Source organism: Passer domesticus, chromosome 1, assembly GCF_036417665.1.
Source record: "Passer domesticus isolate bPasDom1 chromosome 1, bPasDom1.hap1, whole genome shotgun sequence".
NCBI lineage: Eukaryota > Metazoa > Chordata > Aves > Passeriformes > Passeridae > Passer > Passer domesticus.
In genome coordinates this window covers 112359334-112383343 of record NC_087474.1, presented here as the reverse complement: position 1 = coordinate 112383343, position 24010 = coordinate 112359334, and the positions used below count along the sequence as shown (strand labels likewise).

The 24010-nt window shown below is 40.3% G+C and overlaps 1 protein-coding gene and 1 long non-coding RNA gene across 13 annotated transcripts in view; one reads left to right on the top strand and one right to left on the bottom strand.

The window, feature by feature from the left end:
- Positions 1–24010, bottom strand: part of DLGAP1 (DLG associated protein 1) — a 401105-nt gene that overhangs the window by 41094 nt on the left and 336001 nt on the right. For 6 of the 8 annotated variants that reach the window (XM_064434359.1, XM_064434357.1, XM_064434367.1 and 3 more), the window contains one exon: positions 23852–23992. The exons of the other annotated variants lie outside the window; for them this stretch is intronic. In XM_064434359.1, the coding sequence (XP_064290429.1) occupies positions 23852–23992 (141 nt within the window). The remainder of the gene's footprint in view (positions 1–23851; positions 23993–24010) is intronic. 8 annotated transcript variants of the gene reach the window in all.
- Positions 1–24010, top strand: part of LOC135308859 (uncharacterized) — a 60533-nt gene that overhangs the window by 17051 nt on the left and 19472 nt on the right. For 2 of the 5 annotated variants that reach the window (XR_010369262.1, XR_010369231.1), the window contains exons 3-6: positions 15337–15596; positions 16687–16836; positions 18132–18300; positions 22549–22650. This is a non-coding gene — a long non-coding RNA (uncharacterized LOC135308859). Of the gene's footprint in view, positions 1–4124; positions 4290–5180; positions 5308–15336; positions 15597–16686; positions 16837–18131; positions 18301–22548; positions 22651–24010 lie in introns of all 5 variants that reach the window. The other 3 variants (XR_010369241.1, XR_010369252.1, XR_010369259.1) reach the window with 3 other exon arrangements.

Here is a 24010-nt window from a genome sequence, read left to right as displayed (position 1 = left end):
GTAGCTCTGGCATACATAAAAGAGGACAGACCAGTCTTGTGTGACTTTTAAGCAAAATTTGAGTGAAAAGCATTGCAATTTCTTGCCACATGTTTCTCAATTTATTAAAAAATGCCTGTAATATAGATTCACAGTTTGAAGGAAATGTTAGACACAAACCCCTGTATCTTCCTTGGAGACACTAGCTGCATACCTGATAGTAGTCTAAGAGCTTTTTTCTTATTTTTTGTTAATTTCTTTTGTATTTAAACAAATCACTCAGTAGAGGTAGAAAATTTAAAACTTGCCATCATGATCCTGAACCTTGAATTTGTGCCATATCACTCCAGTGGCAAAAATAATGGGTTTATTTTACACAAGAAGCATTGTCACAGTATAGAATCATAAGAATAAACTCTTTCTCCAAACCACTCATTTTATTTTCCACTTACAGTTTACTTTAGCAAGAGATTTTGGAATTAGTGCTCATCATTAGCAGGTCCTTTTTCTCTAACCCCTAGACAGCAAAATAATTTTAGGGTTTCTCACCTTCACTTAAACGTAAAAAAGTGAATAATGCATTTTGTAGTGACTTAGCTAAAAGATAAACCCAGACATTCTGGGCTAGCTAAGTCAAAAGACTCAGGACACCTATTTGAGACACAAGAAGAGACAGCAAACAAGCCCAAACAAATTTTGACACTTCAAATTATTTAGGCCTTTTGAATCTTTAGACTACATAAATGCTTTCTGTAGATAACAAGGTTAATAGAAAAATCTTTGCCATGCCAACAGAATGAATCCTACAAATCCATATAATTTCACGTGCACATAGCTAACACTCCAGACCTCTCTGTGCATGAAATGTAAGAAAGATCAAATTTATAACCAAGGCTCCAATTTTTGAGTTTTCTCCTTACAGTTTCCTGCCTCAGCCTGAAACTTCCTCTTCTTAGTCATTCCTCTAATAAGACCCTTTTATCACACCCCCATATTACCCGTATAGACTTGATATTTATTTTGGATTGGAAATCCATTTCTGAGACTTTACTGGGTTAACCCAAATCTCTGACTGAGGAAGTTACCACAGGTTTACAGGATATGAAAGAAAGGGGAAGAAATCAAGTCTGGATGTTCTTGTACAAATTGGTCAGTTAAAAATAAATAAATAAATAAATAAACAAAGACACTAATTCAAATAGCTGTGACTATTGGTCAAAACCAAGGGTGCTAAAGAGAGCAACTCAGCCTGGTTCAACTCAGCCTGCTTCATTCATCTCTGCTTTCCTTGAAAACCTTTCTATGACCTCGATTTCTGTTTGCACGGATGTTTGAAGAATGTCTGTCTCAACACCAGCACCTTTATCTGCCTGGTTAACATGTGGTTACTCATTATTTGTTATTCTCATCAAATTACAGCGTCTGAGCAGCATCACTGTCAAATGCCAATCACTGAGCACAAAAAGCAAATAATTAAAATGGACAGATGATGAATAATCCACAGGCCAGGGTCTGCTTTTCCTAAACTGCCTGTTAACAAATGAAAAACAAATACATCTGTAATAATGATGATGTTTACAAACAATTTGTGAACTGGAAAAAAAAAATTAAAATTCAAGATTAGAATCAGTTCCAGTGAGTAAATCAGTCAGCTCTTGTTACTAACAATATTAATATCATTTACTTTTTATCACAGGAGATGTAAGAGGATACACAGAGTGTGCCTAGCTCTAGGTCACAGCAGCATCATCCAGGGCTGCACTGCACCCAGCTGAGAGGATGGGCTGAGGCTAGCTGGAAGCTTTCCAGCAGAGCTATTACTCTGGAGTAATTGTGCGTTTTGGAAGCGGTTTAAACTGAATCACTACACCCCCATTTTTTATTTGAGATTAAGGGCTTCCAGATGAAGAGCTATTGTGGAATAACCTCAGTACTTTTGGAGAATTTCCAGAGTTAGAAAGACTTTGCTACGGACAAGTAGAGCACATTGAGCCAGCAGCCTTCTCCCACAACCTTTGTTTTCTTCAGTCTGTCAAAGGTCGGGCAGGTCTGACTCTCTTCAGCTTTTAAAGGCTAAAAAAGGCAATGTTCAAGACACTTTGGCTGAGTGACTTGGGTGAAGAAAACAGCAACAAAGTGTGTGCATGAACTAGTTTCTGTCTAAGATTTCTCAGGGCACAGCACAATGATTAGAAAAAGCATGAACAAATGCATTTTAATACTTTCAAAGCAGCCTATTACACATACAATACCATTTTTTGTGTCTAAGACTGCTGTTTAATTCTCATACACCAGAAGTGAAATATACTCAAAAAATAAAGAGGAACTTAGCAGTTTTTCTGAATTTAGTGCTTAGTCCTGTGGGTGAGTCATATTTTTCTTGTTATCCCGTTCAGTTGGCTTTTCCATACATGTGCTGAATGTGCTATGTATTAACAGCCAAGTAGGCCACCACAGCAGTTTTCTTTGAGATTGGGAACCTGCTGATTTGACCTGCTTATCAAGAGAAAAATGTCATCTCAACAGGACAAGATTGTTTCTTATTTCTCCCCATTTTCTTTTGGTGAGCAATTTTTTAGTCCTCTAGAGCCAAGTAAAAAGACACCAGTCTAGGATTTTTACCCCTTTTTTCTTATTTTCTAGTACTTTTACATAATTCAAAAAATATAGAAATACTTTACATAAAAGTTTAAAATGTGAAGCTGGAAAAGCATACCCTTAATGCTCTTTATACATGCTTGTGTGGAATCACTTTCTGTTTATTTTTAAGCACATCAAGTGGAATTTAGACTCTTATAAGGCAAAACAAATATCTATTTATGAGCAACTCGATAAAGGAAAAAAACATATAAAACCTTACAATAGAGAAACAATTTCAAACCTTGCCATGTTTACACAACAGAATGCATGTTGTCTGTTGGGCACAGAATCATAGAATCATGAAGGTTAGAGAAGATCTTCAAGATCATCAAGCACAACCTTCAACAGAACCCAACCCATTAAAACCCTGTCATGAAGTGCCACGTCTGCTTGGCTTTTGAACACTTCCAGGGATGGTGACTCCACACTTCCCTAGGGAGCCTGTTCCATTGCTTAGCATGTTAAGAGTCCTTCAGGATGGAAAGCACTCTCATTTAAGTTAGCATTACAGTGCCCTAAGCTGCTCTGAAAAGTTCCAGAACCTTCTTTTCCTCACTTCCACTTTTACAAGTTAAAAGTAAGACCTCCTAGATTATGGTATTTGCCTCACTAGGGAGACTTGGGCACACATTACTTCCTTCTCCCTTATAAAAGACATGTTGTCAAAAGAAAAATTGGGTTAAAAAGGCTATATTTCACATTTTTTAGACTGCTGTGTGCCACTTGGTCAAGAACTGAGCTTCCCATGACCTTCCACAGCTTGCCATGTGTGAAATACATCCTACGTGACAATTTTAACATCAGTTGCATCAGTAACACATGTTCCTGACTGCACAGCGCTTTTTTGCACTACGCCAGATGAGGCAGAGGCTAGATGAATTGTTACTGTGCACATGCAGTTTTCTAATAAAAGCAATATGGCATTATTTTCCTTGGAAGCATGTTTGGAAAATCTTACCCCACGTTGTATAACGTGTGTCAGGGTGACAGGTGGGCGAGGCAGCGCGTGTGGGGCAAGGGAGAGGAGCCCACAAGGACAATAAATACCTGTGTGCTTGTACCTGCCTGAACACATAAATACAGCCACCCATGCATACACATTCATCTTCAATTCTGCTTTTGAGTTTTGCTTTTCTTCTCATCTGGCATGATACAACAAATTTCAAGGCATACTTCTCTCCCAAACTTGGAATTGTATCTTTGGAGCTTTTTTATGGGATGCGCCTTTTGGGTAGCATTCACAGCTTCCTCAGCATATGACACTGGGAGGAATTAGTTGGTCTATCCACAGTTTTCATGTTAAGTCCCAAAGTATCTTGTAACACTGACTATGCAGACTCAAACCCCAACACTAATAAAAACACATAGAACTTGCAGTAATAAAAGGACGAAAACCTCAAAACTAACATGCTATGGGAAATGAGCAGAAGAGCTTCAAAGGCTTGGCCAGTTACCCAGGCCTTTCTAGGTGAGGATGGATCTGCCCAGGTGATCCTTTCTGACAGGTAAACGAGGTAAACACCACCGGTTAAAGAGATGACTATCCCCAGCATGAACCATTTTGGATCCAAATGCAACTTAGTTCCCTGCCAGTTCTTCACTTCACAGAACAGCATATGGAGACATACTCAGAAATGTTTTTTCTTGAAAAAGTTTTCTTCAGCTTTAAGGTAAGTGTACGTGCATGTGCATCTATTTTTATAAAGGTATTACTGGGACAAGGTGCTATAGTTAATAGCACCAGATGTCCTACAGCTTTTTGTCAAAGACAAAAACCCTGCAGCTCAGTTGCTCACTATGGGCTAAAAAAATATTCTGCTTATGAGCAAAATAATGCACGTTATTTCACTGCTCAGTCTAACACCAGCCCTATAATTACTGGATTCTCAACTATCTTCCACATTCCCCTTGAGCTATGAATTACAAGTTTTCAGCATATTGGATACTAATACAGTGGCATGATTAGATTACCATTTCCACAGGTTGCCAAAGCAGAAGAATAGCTCATCTAAGTATGAATAGATTCATTTGCTTGAAGAGAATTTTCTTTACCTTTCAGACTAATAATCTGTGTCTAACACAGGGTAAAAAGAACACAAATTATTTTCAGGCTAACTTCTCTTAGAAAATAAAATGACCTTAGTTTTTACATCCCAGTGTTTGAAGGCATGCAGAGTTGGGGTTTGTCTGGCTGCTCAGAGGAAAGCTGCTTGCAGAATGCAGATGCAGACCTGTTTTCTGTTGTAAATGGAATCCATGAGTCACTAAGGAGGCTACAGGATAATGGAAAGTAGCCATTTTCTGTTCATTTTAGTGCACAGCCTTGGAGGGGAGAAACACAGAAATCCATGTAATTTTTGATGTGCTGTTGAATAGAATATAAAGACTATAAATATTTTATTAGTCCGTTATGAGTTAAAAAGGTATTTTGTACAGAGTAGGTATTTCCCTTTGGAATTCATGAAAACATAACAGCTTTGAACTTGAAATAAGGACCAACATTTGAAGATATTTGTTATTTGTAGACTATTTGTTAAGTAAAAATTTAATTGTATGTTCAGAAACACTCAGACCACCAGCATGCCAGGAACTCCTGTTCCAGTGCCACCAAGCAGCTGTAACCCAGGCTAAGGGGCAGCACCTATCCCAGCCCTCTCATACTGCCAGAACTGCAGGTGAAACAAGCAGGTGAGTCCACTCTACTGTCCATTCAAATAAATAGGTAAAAGATCACATGCAGCAAGTTTGTTTTTTTGTGGAAGCTGACACACCGCAAGTGGCAGCTTCAGTGACTCACGAGCTCCACTCACCCACTGTTTATGGGATCCTGATTTTGCTAAAATTCCTTCACATCCTTGCCCTGCCCCATGGGATAAAGCACACAGACACGCACGGTGCCTTCCCAGCTGTTCACATCTTACAAAAGGTTTTTGGTGGATGCAAAACACCAGAGAAATCAGTGAAAACTCACAGAAACTTCCATCAGTGAGCAGCCTTTGTGAGCCATCCCTTGTGTTTGCAAATGAAATTCCTGCCACACATTTGTGGCCAGCTTGGCACTCTTCTTGCCTGTGTTTTAACTCTCTGGTTTATAATTTTATTATTTTAATATGGTCTCCAGACCATGTGCAGACCACCATTGCCTTATGATATTTCTCTGCAGTGATTACATTAAAACCCTGTTAAAAAGGTAAACCTAAACAACTTTGGAGATGCTCAAGGAGAGCATTTCTTCTTGACATGCATCATTATGTAGTTAAAGAACATTCCATGAAACACAAGGATATTTATTATTCAACAGTTTACACTCTGTTACAGCTTAAACTTGTCTGGAAATAATAGGACAGCATTATTTAATTAATGACGATTTTCAGATTACATCCAGAGAGAGAATAGCTGCCTTTTCAGTTTTTGTTATCCCAGATGTGGCCCTGTGAGCACTGCTCACAGAAATACTACTCCCTTCTCTCTTGCTCACACATAGACATAGATGTCATTCTCCTGACTTTGTCCTGACTGTTCCTAGACAGTTTTCCATTCTAACAAGCATCTAGGCAAACAAAACCATGCTTCCGGTAGGAAAAGAAGCCCTTTACCTCGGGGTGTCCACAACTCTCTGTCTGTAGGACAAACATTCACTGAGTTTTCTGCTGTGGTCTCTCTCCAAGCTTTCTGCCCCTTCCCCATCCCAAGCTCACATTGCAGCCTTGCAGATGCTCTTTCTGAGCCTCACTGCCCTCCCAAAACAGATGAATTCCTCCTTTCCTACAGAATCTCAGGACACCATATTTTTGCTTTGGAGTTCGGTTTGATCACTGGCCTCTTGGGCCTCTGCTGTTTTGCTTTCTATAACAACACAGTACATGTCACCCTCATTGTCCAATAGGATAAAGTCCCTGTCTAAGTGCCTATTTAATGCACAGAGTATGCACAAAATGCCTGAAGTTTTCCAACATGCTGTTTATGTCCTGTTGCAGTACTGTCTGTCTGAAAATTCCAGTTATAACTTAGTTTCTGTGTGCTGAGCAGTTTCAGTCTGGATAATTTCAGTTCCTTGCTGCAAAAGGAAATCTGAAACAAATACAAAGCACACTCACACTCCACTTAGCAAATATATCCAGAAAACAAAAAGAGGAAAAATCTGGGAGAATCTGTGTAAAAGCCTATAAATACCTGGAAACCACAGGCACTCTGTCAAGTAACTTATCCCACCCTCCTTATACAAGGTATATTTGAAGGGGATGAACTACCCTTTGCCAATGTCAGCCTCCCTCCCTTCACTGAACATCAAGCCCAGATGACTAATTTTGGATGGCCAATTAGGCAAGAGGAATCCCAATGCTAAACAACTTCAGCATGTTGCTGCACAAAGTTTCCCCTGTTTATACTTAGCCTCTTTTCTCCATTTTTGTGGAGCTCTGAGATGAAAATCTGGAGACAAAAAGATATTATTCTACCCTCAGAGCTTATCTGTCTCAGATGCACTGTTTGTCTATGCATAGAAGAGCTCTTCTTTGCTGTTTGTGTAGTGCTCTGCAGTGGAAATCAGCAGTTTGTAGACAGCTCTTTCTAAGATCAGGAGGACAAATGCTTGTTTCTTTTCTCTATGATTTCCTTCAAGTTAACAATAGATATTGACCTTAAGGAATTGCTGTAGCACGTTGTGAATTATGTATGAAATGCAATTTTCCTGTCTGCTGTGGACATGTTTGACTGTGCTGTTTGCAGCACTCATTGTCAGAGGGTTTGCAGTGTTCTCAGTGACACAGCTAGGGCAAATGAACTCACCATAAAGAAACTGTCAATATTCAATTACAATAAAATTCTATCTCATTCCTTAAAATCCAAATTATTAAAAGCAATCAGCTTCCTATAAATCCTCTCCCACCTTCTAACATAGTTTAAAACCTTTTCCTAGAATCATGGAATTGTTAAGGTTAGAAAAGACTTCTGAGGACATCACTTCCAACCATTAACCCAGCATTGTCAAGTCCATCACTAAATCATATACCCAAATGCCACATCCACATGTCTTCTGAACACTTCCAGGGATGGTGATTCCTCCACTTCCTTGGGCAGCTTATTCCAATGCCTGACTACTCTTTAAGCTGAGAAATTTTTCGTAATGTCTAGTATAAACCTCCCCTGGCACAACTTGTGGCCACTTCCTCTAGTCCTTCCCCTTATTACCTGGGAGATGAGCCTCATTATAACCTCCTTTCAGGCACTTGTAGAGGCAATAAGGTTTTCCCTGAGCCTCCTTTTCCCCAGGCTAAGCAACCCCAGCTCCCTCAGCTGCTTTTCACAAGAATTGTGCTCTAAAAGTAGGTTTTGTTCATGCAAGCATTCAACATAACCTTATAGTGAAGTGCAGTGTTAAGTAAACAGAATGTCAAAGAGTGGAATGGAATGGAATAGAATAGAATAGAATAGAATAGAATAGAATAGAATAGAATAGAATAGAATAGAATAGAATAGAATAGAATAGAATATTTTGATTGGAAAGGTCCTGAAACAATCACCTAGTCCACCTGCCTTTCTGCTTCAGGGCTGAGAAGAAGTTAAAGCAAATCATTAAGGGCATTGCCCAAGTACCTCTTAAATGCTGAAAGGGATGGGGTATCAACCACCTTCCTAGGATGCCTGGTAAAAAACCAAACCTCAGTCAAAGGAGATTCAAAAGCATGGACAGATGCCTCACTAGCAAGCCTAGAGTCAAGTAGTCAACAATGATTATAACCTACCTATTACTTTTTCCAGCAAAACTCGCTTCAGTAAAAGTCTCCTAGATTGCATCAAATGAATTATATCAGATCAGAGGTCCCATAAAGACAAAATCTAGTTTTCATGAGTAGTCTGGTTCTCTGGTCAGCATGTTCCTTGTGCCCTCCAATTTGATCATCAGAGATTGTCTGTGAGGTTTATGCATGTGACTATTCTCAGGGACTAAGGCAATTCAGAAAGAATCAGCTGCTTTCTCAGTGGGAACACGTATTTTTACAAAATCTAATCAGAATATTTCTCCATAGTTGGGTTATTAAGAAGGTGGAACAGAAGCACATTTTTAAAGCAGTAATAATTTTTCCTTCCTTTTGTTACATTCACGTTTAAAGTGTGTAATCAGTGTTTCTTCCCCCTTATCCTACTTTTATTATCATCCTAGGAAAAAAAAAGGCCAGTGTAACAATGTAAAATAAATGGAAGCACTTATTAACAATATACAAAAGCTACAGAAGAGGGCTGAATTATTGAAGCTATTGTGAGGAAATTTCAGCCAGGTGTTTTCCCTCTCCTCTCACGCAAACCTCATTAACAATGTCCAGTCGGTACACCAGGAATTCAGGCTTTGGTCCTGGATATGTAATGGGTTAGGAGTCTAGCAGGAGCCTCTGGCAACATGAGAACAGCATCCTGTCTCACTTCTGCTTTTCTGACACTGAAATTCTTTTGGGGGAGCACCATCTACACCCACTCTTGAGCCAGTGACAAAAGCAGAGGCATGAAATGTACACAAGCCACCTTTAACTGAGGAGCGCGTGAGTAAATCAGGCGAGCGCTCAAGTACAGCAAGGAGGTTTGCGTCAATGGTTCATTCTGCTGATGCAAGGGTTGTCCTGTAAATTGCACCCAAAAGCAAGCAGAGCTGGCTTGGAATGTTTACTTCTGAAAATGAATAATGAAACGGATTATTAAAATGCACCAAATCCTGAGTTCCTTGTGGGCATGTGTAATTTGTAATTGCAGAAACTGCAGGAGCCTTCTTTTTTCCTGCTTTCAAGTAATTAAGAGTGAAACTGTTCAGCCATTCGCATGCAATGAATTCGCTCTTCCCTCACTTACACTGCTATGTCCTGTTATACATTACACATCCAAGGATTACATATTTTATACACTTTTGATCTTGTGGTGGAAATAAATTTTATAAGCCAGCCAAACTTCTCTTAACCACGTATACATCTGCTGTCTTCCCGGAGCTTGCTGACAGTTAATTCCCTTCACATCTCCTGTAGCTGCACAAGAGGTACTGTTCCCAGTGCCCTTGCAAGGTTACAGCCAGCTCCCACCCCACATGACTAAATCAAAGCATTCCAAAAAACCAAAGGGACAGTCAAGTCTCTGGAATTTCAAAGCAAACATTTTCTGTATGTCTGGTGCTTCAACTCCTGCCAAGTCATTTCTCCTAGTAATCATGTGCTGTGTTTAGCACACCAGCCCAGCTTCTGACTCCCTTTTCACTGACAGAGCAGAGGCTTTGGTTGTGGCCTGACATACACCTGGATAAATCCACCAAGGTCAACAGAACTAGACAGGTATAAACTGAAAAGAAATAGATCCAGACATGTGACTGTGTACACGTATATAGTGTAGTAAGAACACACCATGATTTTTCCAGCACATCCATAGCCCCACAGACCAGCCATGAGCAGGTGCTTTTCTGGGAATGTTGGTGGGGGGGGGGTGTCACTGTGGCAGGACACGAAGCAGCTTGACAACATAACACACTGTTGTCCCTCTGAGGACCACTCAATGTTGCCCTGTACGTAGAGTGATGTCATATGGGACTGCGACACTGCAAGGCAGAGCTGCCAGCTCTGTGCCCCTTCACAGACTCAGGACCATGTGGCTGCCATCAGAAGGTCAGATCTGATACTGCAAGCGTTAAACTAGCAGGTCCAGAGACAACACTGGGCTTCACTGACCACAATGCCTAAGGACCGGTATAATTTCTCAGCTTAACTCCTACAAGAAGGAACAGTTCTCCCTCTCTCTCTCTCTCTCTCTCTCTCTCTCTCTCTCTCTCTCTCTCTCTCTCTCACACACACACACATGCTGGTCCCTCACACTCTTTCCCTTCTGTCTTTACTCATTCATGCCCACTCTAAGTTTCTTTAAACTGCAATTGGTTAAGGTCCCCAGGTCTGAGGGAACCCCTTGTCAGGGTGAAAATCTCTCCTATGTGATGAAACAGAGAGTAGCTAAATTGCCGAAGAATTGAGTAGAGATATGGTTCTTTCTTTAGCAGAATCCCCTCTTACCAGCAACTCTATTCAAGGAAATACACAATACATAAGCTTAACACAATACATATGCTTACACACTCGTGCTTCTGTATTTTGTTTCCTGCCAAATAAAATGCTATAATTCTGAATATTGTGATCCCTCTCTGTGTCTCATTGGAACTTTGGACCTTAGCCTGTGCACTTGCTATCCTCGACCTTGAAGATCACAAATGTGAAGGCACCATTTGAGCTAATTTCCCGCAAATTTCATTTTTTTACTCTCTCTTCATGTACACATGGTTTTTATTCATATGCAAACGTCCTGTGTCTAACAATACACAGACAGCCCTGCAGTAAATATCAAGAGGACTGCTTCGTTCCTTAAGGTTTCCAGTGTCCTCTCTCTGCCTTGAGCAATGTCCCACAATTTAATTTGCTTTAAAGAATAGCCCTCAAAATACTTTTCAGGAACTTGGTTAATCTGGTATTACTCACGCATCTAATATTACAAGGAAGACCTTGAATGACATTTAGCTAACAGGCAATGTGTAGCTATGGACATAATTATTTCTGAGGTAAAGACCTTGAGATGAACGTGCATATGGTTTGCATTTGGTTTTTAAGAGAAGCCCCTAATGAAGCACATTCCCCATCCCACAAGGCATATTAGTCTGCAAAAATGGTGGAGATGAAGTCTTACCATTAATAATTAAATTTTTGTTGCTACCACAGTGGCGATCATTAGGCAATTACCTTTTGTCTTTGGAGCTATTTGTTCAGATAGGTTTGTAAATAGATCCTTTTTTTCATGAGTCCGATACATTAAAAATAAAAAAAGAAAAATATCAAGATATCTTCTGTTCCAGAGGATGTCAAGGACTTCTTCAAATGTAATGGCTTCTGCACCGAGCACCACTTTGTCTGGATTTTGTTCACAGTCTTCAATGTATTTATCAATAAGCAGAAAGACCCATTACTTCTACTACTTTCAAAATTAGTAAGAAGATTGCTGAGGAAGTATATAAACTCTGAATTGATACAAGGCCACCACTGTCAAATACATGAAGATACTGGGATCGTTTCTGTGCTTAATCAATTGTAGTCGGTGAGTCTTGCTCAGGGTGTGTGTCCTAAGAACCACCTGCACAGCTCAGGGTTGAGCTCAAGTGACCCAGACAAGGGAGGCAGAGCTCAGGCACAGGTGTTTTTGGGATATTCTTCATACTGCCACCAAAGGGGAAATTATGGATGGATTTAGTGACTGTTACTGGTCACGTGTCCTCAAGAAAGGCAGCTGTTGACCTGCTGATGCTGCACCTTCCTTCAAAGGAAACATCCCTAGAAAGTCCTGTTTCCTGGGATCCCAGGCAAGCCAGGGCTCACCAGATCCCATGCAAATGCTTGGAGCACATACAGTTTAGACCCTGACCTTGTCACATACAGTTTAGACCCTGACCTTGTCTCAATGCCCTCACACCATATCCATACCAAAATCCATGTATGAGAACTGGAAGCTTGAAGGGGTTATATACTTTTTTTTGCTACAATTTTTCTGACATCAGTAACGTGCTTGAGGTGCTCCTGCTTTTTGCTTTCTTTTCACTTGCTTCTAAAACCACTTTTTTTTCCCTAAGAAGGATGATGTTTCTGTATTTTGGATCATAGAAGGCTGTGACTGTGTCAGTGAAACTGCATTGAGAAGAAGCTTGGGTTAGAAGTGTTTGTAACCAATAATGAACATGGTCACCTCTTTTACTATTCACAAAGCTTGGAAAAAGATTTTTGGTATTTTTTTGTTATGTGCAGCATCATTCTCTAACACCTCTTATGGAACTAGGTCAGATTTTAGCACTTGTTAAGTAACTCACTTCAACTCTATCTTAGCATATTCAGTGTTGATGGTTTGCGGCTGAGCAATTTTAATCATGCCTGACTCTTACTGTTTATTTGTTAATGGAAACTTTTGTAAAGCACCTGCAAAAACAACATGAGTATCTGAGAAATGAAAAGTTCTCTTTGAACTTCCCATGAAAAATACCTGTGAAGAGTGAAGGATATTATTCAAACAGACTTTACATTACTTTTCAGACAAAAATTATATGGGGGGAGTTGGGGTTACAAGTCATATTGCCAGGTGAGAATGAAAAAAATGGTATGCTGTAGCACTTTTTTCTAAACCAAACATTATACAAGGTGGAATTCAACAGCAAAGTTAAATATAAAATAAATCCAACAGGATTACAGAAGGGCACAGTAACCCTGTCCCTGCAGTGACCCATGTAATAGCTCTGTGCTGGTGCTTGTGATGACATGTCAGCAATCCCACGTTAAATGTACTTTGAAGGCACATTAGCTTCTCCTCTTTGTGTGTCTGGAGGTTTCCTTCTCTCCTTTATGAACACATTTCAGTGTCTCCTACCCTCTTCCCCTTACCCCACATCACCTGAGAACAGCATGATGTTGTTCTCTCCTGACATGCCTCCTCAGCTGACTGCTGCAATGAGGAAGGTATTTTGAGATACCAGCTCTTTTTTTTCCCTCTTCTGTTTTTAGCAGCAATTCCTTCACAGCAGCTTGTTAGAAATAGCTGCTGTGGGGAAGGGATTTTGCAGCCATGTTTGCTTTAATGCTGGCAAACAGCTAATGCTGTCTTCCTGAGGCAGGGAGGCAGAAGGGACAGACACAGTCCTAGAGCAGAGATGAGTCAGGGCACAAGGAGCAGGTCTGTGTGCCAGGTAAATGTTCTCTGGGGTGAGGGGAACAAATTTTCTTGGTGAGCTAGGGTATGGATAAGTATGGGGGGTGGGGGGAGGGAGGGGGATTTGTAACATCATATTTGACACTCATGAATTACATGTTACCAAGCATTTAATACAGGCCCTTGTCACTTGGTTTCAAGTAGCTTTTCCAGAAAATTAGTTGTAAAATTCTAGGTTTGGGAGAGCTTAGAACACCATAGTTTCTTCACAGATGTTGCGGTTAGGCAGACGGAGCCCATCTGAATGAGAAACCACAGGTTTCTTATTTTGAGTCCAAAATTAAAGCCTCCAAGTTTCAAGGCTGGCAAGGGTGAGGACAATTTTTCCATGAGAAACATAGCAGATGAAGCCTTTTTTCCCCTGGACTAGTTCTTTCTCACTTCAGCCCCTTCTCTCTCTATAATCTCCACCTACCCTGTTGTTTCACCCCTTTTCAGTTTCTCCAGGTTTCTCACAGCCCACGGGAAACGTGGCTAATTACATAATTAGGATGAAGGAGCTTTATTAAAATCTATCCGTTCATGCTATGTGCAAATAATAATAATACTACTAAAAAAAGGTACATTTCTCTTGCATGTATAGCTACTTTCTCTATGCATACACTTTTCATTAACAAAAAACTTTTTCGATGCCTACTTTTGTCTTTCTTGCTGAAAATTAACACAAAGTTATTCCTTGTGCCTCTTACACTATTTCCTTTCACAATGTGCTAATATCCATGACGGGAGAAAGGTCATGGTTGTGGAGAAAACAATACCAGAAATTATCCATTATTCCTCATAGCCCCATTTGTATTGCCAGTCTTAACATTTTGTTAGAAAGCTCTCAAAGCTCTGGTACTTGAATTAAATTAATATTCCTGTAATAAATCAATTGCAACTGAATTGTTTGAAACCTAAAGTATAAATAGAGAGAAATTCCTTTTTAATACCACCTTATTGTTACTTTGTATGCAGTTGATGCTGCATACAAATGACAGTGAATAGTTTGGGATATTTTAGACCAGAGAAAACTTCATAACTGATGAACACAAGTTAAAATGTATTATTCCAGAAGTCATATATGTGATCCCAGATTTTCTGGGAGCCTCTGATGTGCAGGGAGAAATTCCTCCTTTTTGCTTTTTATTTCCTCCTTTCTCTTAATATTTCAAAATCTGAGCCTTCCAAACCACACCTCTGCTCTAAGCTAGGGAAATCAACCAGAGCAATTAGTGGGGGAAAAAATAAAGCTTACATTCCATTTTAATAATTCAAAAGAGAAAAGATCTCACACTGCGCTACTATTTTGAATTTTATGTCAGGTATCACAGAAACAAAATATATAAAAGCAAGGTTAAATGAGAAATGCACATCCTGAAATAGTCCTGAACAATTCACTTAATATTTCAGAAAAGGGAAGCTTTGAAGCCCTCACACTATAAAGCAGGGGCCTGTACCACCCTGGTACTCCAGTTTCTCTGTTTTTAGGTCTGGAAAGCATAAAGGAGGAGTAATATTACTTTTGGGAGACTCTGTCTAGCATAGTTTGTGTGGGAGTTTTCTGAAAGTTTTCCCTGATAAATGATTTACTGGGACAGTAAAAAGATCAAGAAAGTGCTGAGCTGTCCTTTCAGAGAAATTACCTTCTTCACCCACTCCTTGAAATCCTTTAAAAACTTACTGTAATGATTAATTTTCCAGAATTCTGAAAACTGTTGAAGTCCAGGGCCTGTGACTATCTCATGTCCCTCCTGGGATAAAGACACATCATGGTCTTGAATTGAATCCTGTCTGGTACATCCACATATTTACTCTGGGTATCCATATGTTTTACTTGTTACCTGAATTTCCCTACAGAGTCATTGGGGTTTTGGTATTTTATAATGCTGCATGTTTCACTACTAAACAAAACACAAGAGGGTGTTTTGCCCTCCTTCTTTATATTTGTTTCATCAAAATTATTTGTTTCCATTGCAGTAAAGAGGAAACCAGACTCACAGGGAGGAAAGAAGAGGCAAGCAGGAAGATGCCAATAAAGGCAGACAAGACAGAAAATGGAGGCAGAAAGAAAAGTTTGCACATACTCAAGGGGCTCCACTGCTTTTCTGTGATACTAATGCCTCACTAGACCCATAAGGATTTTTGAAATACACAAAATAAAGAAACGGTGGTAGGAGAAGAACAATTAAGGACAAAAATGAGAAAAAAATTACAGGAATAATTCTGCCTCATTAGAGGTATGATAATAAACAATGATATGTATTTCTGGTGATAATGATCCTGAAGTTCACTATCTCCACTTATCCCAACTCTCCCCACAATACCACTACTGTCTAATATGGCATATTTATGCAAAAGATGAGTTAGAAAATAAGATTCCATTTAAAAAGCATTAGGTATAATAAGGAAAGATATGGAAAATAACCTTTTATGCTTCTGCACCTGTCACTTCCAATGGTTTCCCCCACCCACCCATAAAAATTTGACAAGCATTACGAAGTCTTACATTCTCTTGATTTTACTGAAGGAGAAACTGAGGCAAAGAAAAACTTGTCTACAAAGCTTCTGGGCTAGGCACTCCAATTGTCTGTGTGCCATTACCTCTTGTGACAGGGAGATTTAAATAGGAATACAGATTTCAGCCTGCAGTCACATGCATTAACTGTTTCTGATGCTCCTATATAGAATATTATTAATTACTGGCAATTTGTAGCAGGCAAACCCATATGAGGGTGTTATTAGCGGTGTGTGAACACAGGGAGAAGAGCTCCCCAGAGGAGCTCCCAAACACTCACAGTTTTAATAGCCATTAGAAGCTCACATTGGGAACAAAGATCTTTTAAGACATTGCTCCCACACCAATCTTGATGACGGCAGACAATTAATCAGCAAACCCAAGCTCGGGGACTGCTTACTGAGCAAGGAAAACCTCATATCCACAGTGCAGGCTGGAGTGCCTCACAGTGCTTATAAAAACAACTACAAAAATATTTTCAAGACCTTTAGCAGACTCGTGCAGGACAGTTTATTCACCCAGCACTACTGGGTTGATCAACTCTCAAAAATGGGGAGGGGAAAAGGTGCTGGTGATGCAGACACTGCCAGCGGGGCACTCAAGGGTCAGGCTTTCATCCCCTATTTAGCTGTAATTTGGTATGTAAGGGCTGCATGAGCCTTTGAAGCTCAGTGCTGCTGTTTTTAAAGGCTCCCATCAGCCAGCCCAAAGTGCAACTGAAGCAGAAACAGCAGTGTAATAGCAGACACAGTGTTCTTCTTGCAGAGTCTGCAGTTCTCTGACATGTCTGCTTGACTCTCCTTTCATGGCAGACAAATTTCCCGTCAGGAACCAGTTAACAGGGACAGCCAGGAGCACCACTGACAAGCAGCAGCTTTGGAGGAAGGCAGTCGTGTATTTAAAAAGGAAAAACCACCACGAAGAAGCCCACAAAAAAACCACATTATTTATTTTTCTGGGAGGTGAGTGGGAAGGGTTTCAAAGCATGGCTGTTATGCTCTTTTGGCACAAAAAGTACTTTTCCAAATTCAAATCTTCCATCAGGCTGGCTTGGAAAATGGCATGTGGTTTAGAACCATGGCTTGCTCCTTTCGGCTTTGCCTCATCTTCCAGGTTAAAGTCTCAGCTGGGAGCATATCTGGGGGAAGGGAGTAGCATGTAAGAACCAGAGTATTCCCAGTGCGTTTCCACTGGCTGGCCCTGAGATCTGCAGGTAGTAAACACAAGCACTTTCCATAAAAGGACCTTACTTGGCAAATACTGAGGGGGGGAAAAAAGGGACTATTGCTGAGGTGGGGAGCAAAAAGAAGTTATTTGCTGGCAGAGGAGAAAGGAGCGAAGGATGCTGAAAGGGTACTGGGCAGCTGCTTTTCCGGCTGCTATGGGAGCCAAGGGAAGAGCCTTTGATCTGCTGAGCAGGCCTGGGCTTGCTGCCAGGACCTACATCCTTTCTGCAGCACTGACAGCAGGCTTCCTTGCTAGCTCCTCTCTGACTGCCCAGTCAAAAAACAAGTGACGTAACTCATACAGGGACCTCACTCAAATGTTTCTATTATTACCAGCTCTGCAGAAAACATATGCTACAGATGCCTCAATCTGAAATTATCTTCTTGTCCGAGGCAGAACAAAAAGGAGAAAAAAACCCATGAGGTCCTCTGGATTACATTTTTCAAAGCCTAATAAACCCCTTCTGGCATACTGGGGGACTAAGCAAACCCACTGGTTTTACAGAGGAACTACCTCTGCTGAACAGCACCTTGGCCAAGCAAACCCTTCTCCAATTGTCTGTGTGCCATTACCTCTTGTGACTGGGAGATTTAAATAGGAATACAGATTCCAGACCTAACATAGCTTCTAGACCAATACTTCAGATAATGTTATCAAGATGGCATTTCCTAAAGAATGAGCTGTAATTTACCAGCAATGTTTAGCTTAGAGTGATGTGGAGATCAGCCTGCTTGGTATGTGCTGCTGCCCAAGAAAGGAGAACATGAAGGCAGCTGTGCTCCTCAGCCCTCAGACCAAAACAAACAGAGTTTCTCCAGCACCAGCATGTCTTCAGTCCTTGCTGGTGTAACATGCTATTGCCATCCCTGCAGGTAAATTCTGCTTGGACATGACCCAGGCTTACATCTTATCCCAGAACCAGCTAAAGAGTGAAAGTCTCATCACTTGAAGCACAGAAACATGCTACATTCTATGAAGCAGAACCATATGCTTTTGTATGATGTAATGAAAAATTTTACCTTCTTTGCAGCACAACAGCTTTTGCACTGTCTCCCCTTCCTTTTGATGCTCACCATCACTACTGAGAGTACAGCCTTGCAAGACACTGGAAGTACTGACTCAGGAGCTTGGATGGTGCCATAAAGTTAATGCAACCAAACACTTCTGTCGTCTCAGTAATGCTTCCATCTTGCTATCAGGTACTTGCTGCTTTGTGTTAATGTTATTAGCATGACAGTGGCAGCTTCTCTTAGACAGAGTCTCCTGCAAGATTACGTCTCCCCTAAGTCTTCTTTTCTCAAGGGCAAAAAACCCCAGTTCTTTCCTCATATGGCAGACTTTCAAGTCCTTTGATTGTCTTTCTTTCCCTTCTCTGGATGCTTTCCAGCCTGTTTGCATGTTTATACTCCACGGAAGGTTCCAGAGGACACTACCACCCTCCCTTTCCACCTGCCCCTCCTGCCACCTGAGCTTTCAGTGAGCTGAAGTTTGCTCTTCTAAAGTCTAAAACCTTTGGTTTAGTACTAACCTTCAGCATGCCCAGCTGAATCCTAAACTCCACAATACTGTGATCACTACAGCCAAGGCTATCACTGACCAAGGTATTTCAAAGCAGGTTTCCTCAGTTTGTGAGTCCAGCAGTGCCTCATTCCTGCTTGGCACATCTCTAATATTTGTATGAGGAAGTTGTCCTCCTAGGCCCTCCTGGAACTTGATGGATAACGTGAGCTGCTGTACTGTTCTTCCAACAAATGTCACCCACATGAAACAGGTTCTGTGAACCTTCCACAGCTTGCTTAAGTGCCCCAAATATGGCTTTGTTGGTCTTATTGTCTTGGTTTGGAGGTCAGGAGAAGTTGTCTACTGAAACATTCCCCTTGAAGATGACTTTTCTGATCTTAACGCAAGGGCATTCTGTAGGGCTTCCACAGTTGCTGTGGTTGACATCTATGCATCAGAACTTCCCCTTGGCAAAGAGCGAGACTCCTCCAATTTTGTCCTGCCTGTCTTTTTGAAACAGCCTGTAGCTATCCACCACAATCCTTAGTTATGTGAGCTGTCCCACCGTTTTTCAGTTATTCCTATGAATAACTCTGCTCTTGATGAAACCCTTAGTCCCTGGTGCCATCGGGGTCCCAGTTTCAATCTAAGTTGCTGTCTGCTGGTGTTTGTGTGGACAGAACCTGCAATGACTTTGTGCTTTTTTCTCCTCACAGCTGCTAAGTTTTACTGAACCTTTCAGACATCAAGAAGACATTTTGAACAGAAACATATTTATGAAGTTGGGGTATTGAGAAAAGAACAAACAACAGAATATCAGTGATAAATCTTGAAATCACTAGCTAAATTTTGCCTTCTAGAACACACAATCAATATTTACAGACTTTTTTTGAATATATGAAATTCATTTTTTTCACTTGTAAGTCTGAATTATGTGCAAATAGTTACTAGTCTGATGTGATATCCTTTGCAATTCCTTAGCAGATTTTAATTTATTTTAATGGAAGAAAAATATTTTGATTTATTTGCATCACTGCTTGTTGAACCCACAGAGTAAAAACAAAACCTCTAAATAGTTTTGGACATTTAATAAAAACTACAGATTCTCTTCCCTAGCCTTCTGCACTTCAATTTTAGCACTTTTGGCACACTTATATAAAACCCACACGTTAAAATAAAATGTCTGTCAAGTAGAAAAGCATAACACCAATCAGGAAAGAAATTATGTTATCCCTCTTTGCACATTGCAAAAGTTGCAGTTTCCTAAAAAGGACAACTTTGAAAAAGTAGTTGACAGTTGAACTTTTAAGAGAACTGAATGATGAGATTTTCTGCTGTTTTAATACTTAAAGCTTTATTTTTAATTTTTCATCAGTAATAAACATAGGAGTGCAAAGATATCAGTAGCTGGGTTTACAGGAACTCAGCATAACTAGAGATAATGCTGCAGAACAACTGCAAACACACTGCAGCAAGGCCCTCCTCACTCTGCCCACAGCTCCATTGAGGGTAAGGCTGAACAAGTCAGATGAAGGATTTGTTAGAATTATCACATGGCAAGCTATTAAAAGGCTGCAATTTGGCCCAAAGAGGTGACACAAAAAAAAAATTTTGTCATGACATATTTTGCCTGCCATTGGCTTTTTGAATGTGTAGGCACTTGATTATTTGTTTTTTCTTATGGCTGGGATGAAGGTGTCCATGTTCTCCAACATCCCTTGTCACTCACCTTCTTGATGCTGTCTGTGTCATCAAGAACCACTTGGACCTCCCTTCTGGAACTCAGGGCCAAACAGCCCAAATTTGAAGATCAGGAGGAAGACCTAATGCCAATAGTTCTTCATCTAGTAGCTCTTCTTTCTATCCTATTCCCAGGCCTGTGACATTCACTTACAGGGCATCACAAACTTAGAGAGCTTTCTAAATTGGTACCCCCCAGATCCTGCTCTGCAAAGCAGGCTCCTGGGACATAGTTGCTCTCTGCAACTTAGCCTGCTTGAAAACCAGCTCAGGCTATATGCTTTTGCAATCTGGTGATAATAAGAACCAGCAGTATACCTCCTAGGCCTCTTTTTCAGTCTGTTGATAGTTCTATGTGTTTAGTATGTAACTGGCATCAGACAAAGGGAAGAAAGCCTATAGGGTCAGAAATAGAAAACACTCACTAAACCAGATGCATTTCAGCTATCATAGTTTCCACTTACTTTTGCACATCTTTAATAACAGCCAAGCTGAAATGGGACCAGCTGACAGGCTGCGATATATAACAATTATGTTCATGTTTGTATATGTCCCTAGCTTCCTTCCCCAAATGTACATGTTTGAAAAGCCTCGTGTTTTGCAGCCTCACCCAAACATCTGCAATCATTTATGGACTGAAACAGCTTGCCATCTCAGCCTAGGTTTTTCAATGCACACTACAACTGATGTCATTTTGGTATTTTGCATTTTCAAAAGAAACAAATATGTTTCCAGGCAAACCACATCACAGAACATGCCACAGTTATCAGTTCAAAGAGCCTCACTGACTCAGCAGCTAGTGCTGTGTTTCATCTAGTCTTCCTGAGGTCAGGCAGGGAAATGTTAGCCCAGGAGTACACATCTGTGTGTATACAAACATCTTCAGTCTTCAGTTGTTCTCTCCTCGACTGCCCCCTGAAATAATCCTCAGCAAAGCACAAGAGCTGTCAAGTACAGGCTTGGCCAAGGCTTTCATATGAATCGCAGTACATTCTGGAGTGGGTGTGTTTTGTGTGCCATTTTAGGGATGAAGGAAAACAGACTGATAGAAATGGACCTTGTTACTGCCATCACAAATTATAAAGAGGTCCCTTAAACTTATATACAAAAGTGTGTCCTGCTTACATTTTATCTTTTCTGTAGCCAACACCAGAACTAGGGTGAGAAATATAATCCCAAAGGATCCTGGGAAGTGGGAGTAAGGGCAGGATTCAGGATGGATCACTTAAACCTTTTCTTCTCCAATATAGCAAAAGAAGCTAGACGAGTTTGGGTTCCCAAAGGACCCATCATGGATCCAGGCTCCAGTGAGAAACAGTGATTAGACTGGACACAGCAGAAGCAAAACACAACTGGCTCTGGGGCTGCTCCTGACGAACCTGAACATGGTTTGAGTTTGTAACCTCATGCAAGTCCCCAGCCTGTGAAACTTTCCTGACACAAATCCAGCTGCATAAATCAAACTAAGGTGTTGTAGTAAAGGGGACGAGTGGATACTAAGAGCTCAGCATTGGCAGGCACTTATTGAACACTTTGATGACTTTGATGACAGGCTAACAGTGATAAAGTTCCATCGAGTTCTGAAGGCAACCAGTAAACTTTCTAAAGCAATATCCTTTGCTGAAATAAGAGGAATAAACTGTTCAGGGGATTCAAAGGAGTGATGAGTTTTTAAATATGTAAATAATTTGAATTTACCTTGGTAAATGAATTTTAACACAGCTAAAGAAAATATGCTGTATCAGAAATGTAGACATTTTTAATGTTTTTCAGGTGAGGTGGAAGGGCTTCAGTTTCAGAAGACCACAAACATCAAATGAAGTGTCTTAATACCTTGATGTAACAACTTCAGATAGAAATGAAGAAAACTTAAAAGATGGCTGTAAGAGTCATTCAGAGTTTTACTCTTGGAAATCAATCTCTGTGTTGCCACTGGGACTACTATCCAGTGCTTCTCTTCCCTTTTTGAGGTCTGACATATGGACACACACACTGACATGACTAAAATAAATTTTTATCATAGATTATATGTCTTCATGAAAGAACTTCAAAGGGTGGGTGTTCTTTAAAGTAGGCATTCAAAAGCACAGGTATCTAAAAATGTGTTATTAAAGGAGAGCTATATGAGCTTTACAAGCCATATTTTCCCAAGGGCAAGCTGATCTTTTTTTTTCCTTCTTCTCACAATTGAAGATTTCTTTTCACAGACCCAGATCCTGAAAGATCCTAGTGAGAAATTACTCTTCATTTTACAAGTGCCTCCTCTGCTGTCCCTGCAACATGCCTGGCAGAGCCTTTTGAGCTTTAAGGTAATATCACAGTGAATAGTTTTGAATGTAAGTAGTGCATGGCATTTCAGATTTTAACTGTTTATAGTACTCTTGGGTTTACACAAATATGACAGTTCCAATGTTTTCTGTGGCACTTTTGTCTTAATAGCTATTCACCACGATTTTATGTTTTGGTGATGATAACATAGTGTTTCACGTTTATAAAACAGTTTGTTTTGAATATCTGTACTTAATACCGGACAGTTGCTACAGCCACAAGCTCCTGTGCAGCTTCTATCCATTCCCCAGCAAGCCAATGCTCTCCAGGCCAAACATCAGTACTCATCATAAAAGCTGCTGTAGAAAAAAGGTTATTTCCCATCATTTCAGTGCTATAATGCTGCTGCAGAAGAAACACTTGCACTGCTCAGGAGCTGTGAGCAAGTCACAGAGAAATGACACACAGATGTGTTTGAAAGTCTGTAATGGAAATGTCCCCAGTGAATGGGCTGTTCACAAAGGAGCACTTCAGCTCCTTCCAGAGCATGTATTAAGGGCAAGATCTGATGGCAGCTGTCTTCACTGGTAGCAGTTTCCCCTGCCCCTCCTTTCTCTTTCTTATTTTTTTTTAAATTTAAGTCCATAGTCACAGCACTGATCCAGAAAACAGCTGTATTAGCAGAGTTGGAGGGAGAAAGAAACTGAAACAGGACCAGGGATACTGTATGACAATATAATTTCTGAAGACAGCATGCTACCACTAAAGTCTAACTTAAGGTGTGCAGAGAACCTCTGACTTTACACTATGAAATTTTTGCCAGGGAGTTTTATTTTCCTAATCTAATGAAGTTGGTTTCATAAGAACTTTTATTTAATATTGCAAGAAGTATGAAATTTATACTGATTTATATTGACTTTTACCTTCAAAATGAGGAGCAATGAATTACTTTTCAACGAAGGAATCATACCTGACTTCACAGAGATACTGATATTGAAACAGATTTGTAAAATCAAAACTACTTGAACATCTGGTCTGCATAGAGGTTTCTGAGGATTTTGTCTATCTACATACATACCTAAATACAGTTCTCCTCCTCTACATTCCCATTGGTGGTAGTTGAGGCAAGAGTGTGATCCCAGTTCTGTCAGAGTTCTTTTTTACTTATCAGAAGAAAAAGGTTTACTGCCTGGATAATTCATGTATGGTTCTGTTTTAATTAATCAACAATTAAACACCCACCTCTAATAACGCCCAGATCTTTTAAAAGATCTTGACAATGCAAGTCATCCACCCGGATGTATGAAGCGTCTTCTATGTTCGCCAGTGTAAGAATGCCAAGATCCTCTTTTTGTGCTGGTGAGCTCTGTAAAGCTGACACACCTAAGAAAAGAATAGGCT